Genomic DNA, 7,569 nt, shown 5'->3' with positions numbered 1-7,569 from the left:
AATGCTTCTCAACATTTCTGAAAATTCACCTGTAGATATTTGATTTAATTTCATATTAAAATGATGTAGGATATATCAGAGGGAGGAGGGACTGTAAGGGAGCTGAGAAAGAAAGGGTAATAGAGCACATGAGACTTAAAGCATAGCTCATAGCAGACATACTTGGAGATTACAGTCCCCTCTTTCATTCACGTTCCAGCAGCATACTATTTAGGTCTAAATCTTAATTCACTGTTTTGGGAATAACACATTCTGTGAAGCACCTGTTTGAAAGCATCCTTCACCTGCTGGTTCCTTAGGGTGTAAATGAAAGGGTTTAGCAAAGGGGCCACAGAGGTGTTGAGCACAGCTACACCTTTATTTAAGCTCACCCTCTCCTTGGCTGATGTTTTAATATACATGAAGATACAACTCCCATATGTGATGGAGACAACAACCATGTGTGAGGAGCAGGTGGAAAAGGCCTTTTTCCTTTGTTGAGCTGAAGGGAACTTTAAGATGGTTTTGATGATGAGTGTGTAGGAGAGGATCACTAAGATCAAGGTGATGATAAGTGTCATGACAGCTAAGGCGAAAGCCATCAATTCTATGAAACGTGTGTCTGTGCAAGACAGCTGCAGGACAGGGGACGTGTCACATAGGAAGTGGTCTATTGTTTTGGAGGCACAGAAATCCAGTTTGAGTCCCAAAAGTAAAGGGGGGAAGATGACAAAGAACCCAGTTACCCAAGAGCTGAGAACCAGTAAATGGCACACTTTGCTGTTCATGATGATGGGGTAGTGTAGTGGTCTGCAGATGGCTACAAAGCGGTCATAAGACATGGCAGCCAGGAGGTAGAACTCTGTGATTAGTGAGAGAAAAAAGAAGAATAATTGAGCTGCACATGCATTGTAGGAAATTGTTCTGTCTCCAGTGAGAATGCTCATTAAGAACCGTGGAATACAGGCAGTTGTGAATGCAATTTCTAAGAAGGAGAAATTCCGGAGGAAGAAGTACATTGGAGTCTTGAGGCGAGGATCCATCAGGGTGAGAAGGATGATCACTAAGTTCCCCATCAGGCTCAAGATGTAATTGAAAAACAGAAACAGGAAAATTGGAATTTGTAGCTGAGGGTCATCTGTCAATCCAAGCAAAATGAATATAATCTCTACAGATTGGTTCTTCATCTCTCCTTTTGTCCCTAGTAAGTCTACATAAAACAAAATAAGGGAAAATAAAAGGAAAAAACCCAAACAACTACTAACACATTTAACACATATGGAAAATACGCATTGCTTTATACTCACAGGAAGGCACAATTTCAATATAACCCATGCAAAAATATTTTAATGAGTTTAGATTTCATTTCATGGACTTCATTGGTATGTGTCATAGTTAAGTTTTCTATTATTGTGAAAAAACACCAAGGCCAAAAGTTGCATGGGAAAGAAATGTTCTAAAGGGTTTGCTTCATATTAGAGCTTATAAGTCTGTCAGGGTGGGACTGCAGGGTGAGAACTCAGGGACGGAACTGGGCAGCAGAGACTGATGCAGAGGCCATGAAGGAGTGCTGTTCACTAGCTAATTTGTTCATTTGGCTTTCTCAGACTGCTCCCAGGACCACCCTTCCTCATCAAACATCAGTGAAAGAAATGCAACAGGCTTGTTCGGTCTGTTGGAGTATTTTCTCAATTGAGGTTCTCTCTTCCCAAATTACTATGGCTTGTGTTAATATGACATAAGACTAGACAGACTCATTCTTACTTAACTCAAAGTTGACTGGGTCCCTTACTTGCATTGCTGTTCACCTGTACCTGTCTTTCCAATAATTTAGTCTAATAAAATACTCAAGTGTGTGGTATTTGGAAATTTCTCAATTAATTCTCTTGAGTAAGTTGCCATATAATATTTTAAGTGATATAATATTTATAGTAAATGGTGGTGTTCCGAATCGCTATAGTAACTCCAAATTTAGATATATACATATAGGGCATTTTTAAGAAAGAAAATATCTAAAGAAGAAAATACCCAAGGTTATAGTATGAGATTCTAGCAAGGTGGGTGTGCTGATAATCAGAGCAAACACGAACATCACAATGATTTCAAAATAAGTCATCAATTGAACCTATTAACATAAACTGTCTTATACTGGTAGGATTTTCCCATTACTGTCTTCTGCCTCATGGCAATTTTTTTTCATGTGACAAGTCATAGGCGAGCTAACTATTTATTTCAGGATATGTTTATGAGATACAGATGAAACACAAATCTATTAATATTTAGACTTCAGTACCGCCCCCAAGATACCATGTATGTGCAGACACCCCAAAATCTGGGGGAAAAATCTAAATAGAAAATATTTATGGTCCATAAGATTTCAGATAGAAAATATTCAATCTGTACTAGATGTCCTCTCAGCTTTATGTCTTTGTATATTAAATACAGAAAAGGGCTTAAGAGGGTTCCTGGTCTATAAAACATAGGTACTGAGTTGAGACAAAACTGCTCCACTGGTCAATGTTTCTTCAGATGTTCTGTCTTCTCACCCACAAAAAGAAACAAATGGAATGTGTTTATAGGTCAATGTTTAAGTCACTGGTCATGTACTTCTGTGTAGCTTCTTCTCTCTTTTTTTTTAATTAGGTATTTTTTATTTACACTTCAAATGACAATTTTTCATAGAGAAAAATATCTATGAGAAAAGGAATAACTAATGTTTAACCTATAAATATAAAGCCAGTGTTTCAAGTAAATTATGAGCCATTTTTCATTTTAAAATAATTGTGTAAGACAGATACCTTATATTTATAGAGTACTTTGATTTAATATTAAAGCTTTATATATTCTACCTGTTTTATAGTCATTTAAGTCATTTAGAATTTTTTGAAAAAAATGGAATATTTATTTTGAATAAACTGAAGCTTAGAAAATCTATATGGCCCATACAATGTGAACAGTTAAATAACAGATAATTTCCTGATTAGTTTTAGGAACTGTATAATAGAATCAAGTGACCTATGAACAACAGTCTGTATCTGGAAATGAATATACACACCCACAAATCTATACCATGACAGTAACTAGAGTTAGTTCACTGGTACTATTTTATCCAGCCTATAAAAGATTAGCATACCTGGTTCATGAGTGAATTTGTTTTATGGCTACTGACACTGGTGTTCAGGTATTTCCACTTTACAACGGATGCTGTCTCCATTTACTTTTTACTTAAAGCTTCTGGGTTGTCTCTGGTCCCACATCCCAGGCATAGCATTCTTTCATTATGAGCAGTTTGGTAATGCTCCTACAGAGAGCAACATCTTTTCCTCATTCCCATGGTATTGATACAGTGCAGGGTATAGTGATATGAAATGCCTGGTAAGCTACTGCATAAAAGAGAAACATGTAAATATTTTAGACATAATAAGAAAAGACAGTGACATGGTCTGAATAATATTAAATGTAAAGTATTGTGGCTTGCATTCACTAACTTGGGCTTTATTCAGAAGTCATGCTTTTTAAAATTATTTTATTTTATAAAATCTTTTCTGAAAGATTGCATTCAAGTTCTAGCCAAAAGCCTACTTAGAGAATACTTATTAAATAAAGAATTAGTGACATCTCTAGAAAAAAAATTTACCAGAATTATAAAGAAACATAATATAATCATTTAAACCATTTAAAGCAGAGAATAGATACCATATGTTCTGCATTGTGAATGCTAATAGAATTATTTCCAACCTATGAGGTACAAATTATTCCTTAAAAATATTTTTAAATGCAAAAACAAACATAAAAGAACTAAAGGATAACTGAAAATTGATGATCTTTGGTGTTTACAGAAATATGCAGAAGGAGATATAGGAGCATTTGGATATTTGTGTGGTTTGTAAAGGAACTGGAGACTTGAGATAGGATATTCTATGCAGATAAAGCAGCCTGAGATAACGAAAATATAATGTATCACACAATCTTTGCTTGGAAAAAATAGCCATTATTCTAATATTTATTCATCTCTCATAGATCCAGAAACCATTGTAAGGAACAGTACCATAGTTATAAAAAGTTCTTTAGGATATGCAGATGTTATAAAACAATATATCAGAAAATATTATCATTTATAATGATAAAACTTCCCAGTGGTAACACTGATATAAATGTTAATTATATTGTGCTTACAATAAAGTTTCCTCACATAAAACTACTGATTTGTTCTGTTTTAACAATTACATATACCATCCATCTTTATAACACGTTCTTATACACAAATCACATTATATGGCCCACAGGCCAAGAAATACAATTGCATTTAGTTTTTTTGGATCTTATGAATACCACACACATTTAAAAGATTTTCAAGTGTTTTTTTAATTTTCAAGCATTTTTTTAATCATTTACAATTATCTCTTTATGAGCCAACATACGAAGCTGTTAAAATACTAACCTCTAATTAGTTTCACAGCTTCCTTCAGTTGAACATGTAAATTTTGTCAAATTTGTGCTTTTATATGTCAGGTATTATCCTGGTGAACAACGAGTGAATGGACCATTCCTTCTTCCTTATTCTATTCTAAAATAAATGACCGTTTTGCTTATTTGTCTGTCTTAGAGATAGTATTTCTTACTAATCTAATGAATTTTCAGAAGGTTCATGAAATTCATATTTCTACAGTACTACAATTCACTTATTTAAAGTATATAAAATGTTATTAAAACTGACATACACCATAATATGGAAACTCACCATCTCTGAAATAATGAAGAATTTATGCTCCAGTTTCCTATAGGAAAACATTAAATATGAACAAACAATTCTCAGGGTAACTAGGCCTAACACCATCATTTCCTAAGGGATTCACAAATTGTGTGATGCAGAAGTGCTGTTTATAAAAGTGAACATACAAACCTATTTTATACAAATTAACTTTAAACAACACATTTTAAGATAAATGTGTTATTCTATAAAATCCCTGATTAACCTTGGTTTATATGCTTAAAAGCATTTACTGTCAATCACAGGACCATGTCAACACATGGAGGCATTTCAAATGTGACTCCAGCTGCATAGCTCTCTATAAGGCTGAACACTCACTTATTTCATTATTCTCTTAATGGTCAGGCAACAGTTTCCAGTTACTATCATCAGAAAATTATTAATATCTAAAATTGGGTATGAATATTTTTATGTATTTTCAAAAAACATAAACTGTTCAAAGTTTAAATTTTTGTTATCACCACTGGATGAACATCTTATAATGGAATTCCTGAATCAGAAAAACCCTGTCTCAAAAAACCACAAAAAAAAAAAAAGGAATGAATCAATTCACATTCTTCTACATGATAACTGCCAGTTGTGCCAGCATCATTTGTTGAAAATGCTGGCTTTTTTTTTCCACTGGATGGTTTTAGCTCCTTTGTCAAAGATCAAGTGATCATAGGTCCAACCAGATAACTTATTTTTCTGGTACTAGTAATGGTTTACATCTTGTTGAGTCACAGACTCAAACATTTAAGGCTATTGCCAAGGCTATTGGTTACCCACCACAATCTGACAGTAAAGCCATATTTCTTGAAGACACCACCTACTTCACCAAGAATGGAGAGACTAAGCTAGTGTTCAACAAGAAACTTCACTCCTACAGGCTAGAGTTCATAGTACTGGAAAGTATTACAAAAACTGGAAGAGAAAAGTAAACATCAATATCTCCCAGATAAAGTAGCAACCCCCCTGCAAGACATACTGGTAGAGTAGTGGCATAAATATTAAGAGAGTAACAACTCACCATTTTTTAATTTAAGGCACACTCTATGAAATGGAACTCATGTCTAGCATTGTTGATGAGGCCAACTTGAAATCAGATAGGTTATAGGCCCTAGGGAGAAGGCTACTAAAATTATTTTGCTAGTTGACCATAGCAACAAAATGACCTCTAATGACATATGCTATATATCCATAGATCAGTGTATTGATCAACTTTTGTCACAGAAGCTTCTTCTTGTAGTAGGCAGTAATTAAAAAGATTCATACAACTGGACAACATGCAGACAGTGAGAGATCTTGCAGCAATTATCACCTTAGAATAACTTTATCATACATCACTAATGTATAGTTACTGACTTCCTTGGGTATATTCTTCAGGAATGATATATGGGGTAATGTCAGGAGCCATCAAAGAAAAGCTAAAAACTACCAGATACTCTTTCTGAAATGGTTTCATCATGGACTGTAAAGTTATGACAAATTCAGTTTTTTAGGCAAGGCCAAGATTACATTTTAGGAAAGAGTCCTGCCACTAAGATGCTATTCCTGCAATTATTAAATATATAATAATCACTAGGTATCAGCCCACACTTTTGAGCAAATTTCTTCAGAACAACGAAGATGTACTGTCATGTAGTGATGGTATATAGACAAATAGATGATTTCTCATTCCCTAATGATGATCCTATGAGAATTCCTAAAATTATCTTAGTGATTATTAAGATCTTTTATAGTAGGATTGCTATTAAGTCCTTTATGATGTCAAAAATGCAAAAAGAATTTTGCCAGTCTTCAAGTTTCACCAGTTAACTGCTTCTAAGATAGAAAGCAGGCATTCACAACTTAGAGCACATTTTAAGAGTTTGTAAAACAACCAAAAATCATAAAAAAGGAACTAATGATTTAATGTAGGTGCAAGGACTGAAGATAAAAAAAAGTGACTGAGTTTTTCTATATAAAACTTCAATAATAACTTAGTCACAAAAACTATAGTTTTTAACTTTCAATGGACCTTTTTTGAGCTTGTGACAGATAACAAATGTTTAGCTAAATAATTACTCTCAAAGGATAAACAATCTCTATTGTAAACTTTTTATTCTATTTATGATTTGAATTTATGTGTAAACTTGTGATGAGCTTCTTACTATGTGATCATGTATAAGTAAAAACTACAGCCGGGCATGGTGGCACACGCCTTTAACCCCAGCACTTGGGAGACAGAGGCAGGCAGATTTCTCAGTTCAAGGCCAGCCTGGTCTACAGAGTGAGTTCCAGGACAGCCTGGGGGAAACAGAGAAACCCTGTCTCAAAAAATTTTTTAAAAAATGTATAATTGTTGAGAACAAAGAGAGGAAAGAATCTTTTTTCTTTCTTTCTTTCTTTCTTTTTTTAAGAGAACTTTCTGGAGATCTTTTTCTTAGAGAACTTTTTAGATAAAGAACTTAGATATAGAGATTAAAATCACTGGGCATAGTATTACCTAAGTACCCAGCTATACCACTCCTGGGCAGATACCCAAAAGTTGCTCCAACGTATATGAAAGACACATGCTGCACTATGTTTATAGCAACCTTGATAGCAAGAAGCAGGAAAAAAAAACCCTCTGTCCTTCAACAGAGGAATGAATGTGGTACATTTACCCAATGGAGTACTACTCAGCTATTAAAAACAATGACTTCATGAAATTCTTAGGCAAATGGATGGAACTAGAAAATATCATCCTGAGTGAGGTAACCTAGTCACAAAAGAACACACATTCTATGCATTCACTGATAAGTAGATATTAGCTCAAAAGCTCAAAATACCCAACATACAATTCACAGACCACATGA

The 7,569-nt window shown here is 34.2% G+C and overlaps 1 protein-coding gene across 1 annotated transcript; it reads right to left on the bottom strand.

Annotated features, from left to right (window-relative positions):
• Positions 1 to 206: 206 nt before the first annotated feature.
• LOC110303057 (olfactory receptor 6C6-like) lies at positions 207 to 1,166 on the bottom strand. Its single transcript, XM_021173959.1, has one exon. The coding sequence runs from the start codon at positions 1,164 to 1,166 to the stop codon at positions 207 to 209; it is 960 nt and encodes a 319-aa protein (XP_021029618.1).
• Positions 1,167 to 7,569: the final 6,403 nt, after the last annotated feature.

The sequence above is a fragment of the Mus caroli genome, chromosome 10, assembly GCF_900094665.2.
Source record: "Mus caroli chromosome 10, CAROLI_EIJ_v1.1, whole genome shotgun sequence".
Lineage (NCBI taxonomy): Eukaryota > Metazoa > Chordata > Mammalia > Rodentia > Muridae > Mus > Mus caroli.
Note: the sequence above shows the minus strand (reverse complement) of the source record. Positions and strands in the feature narration are given on the sequence as shown.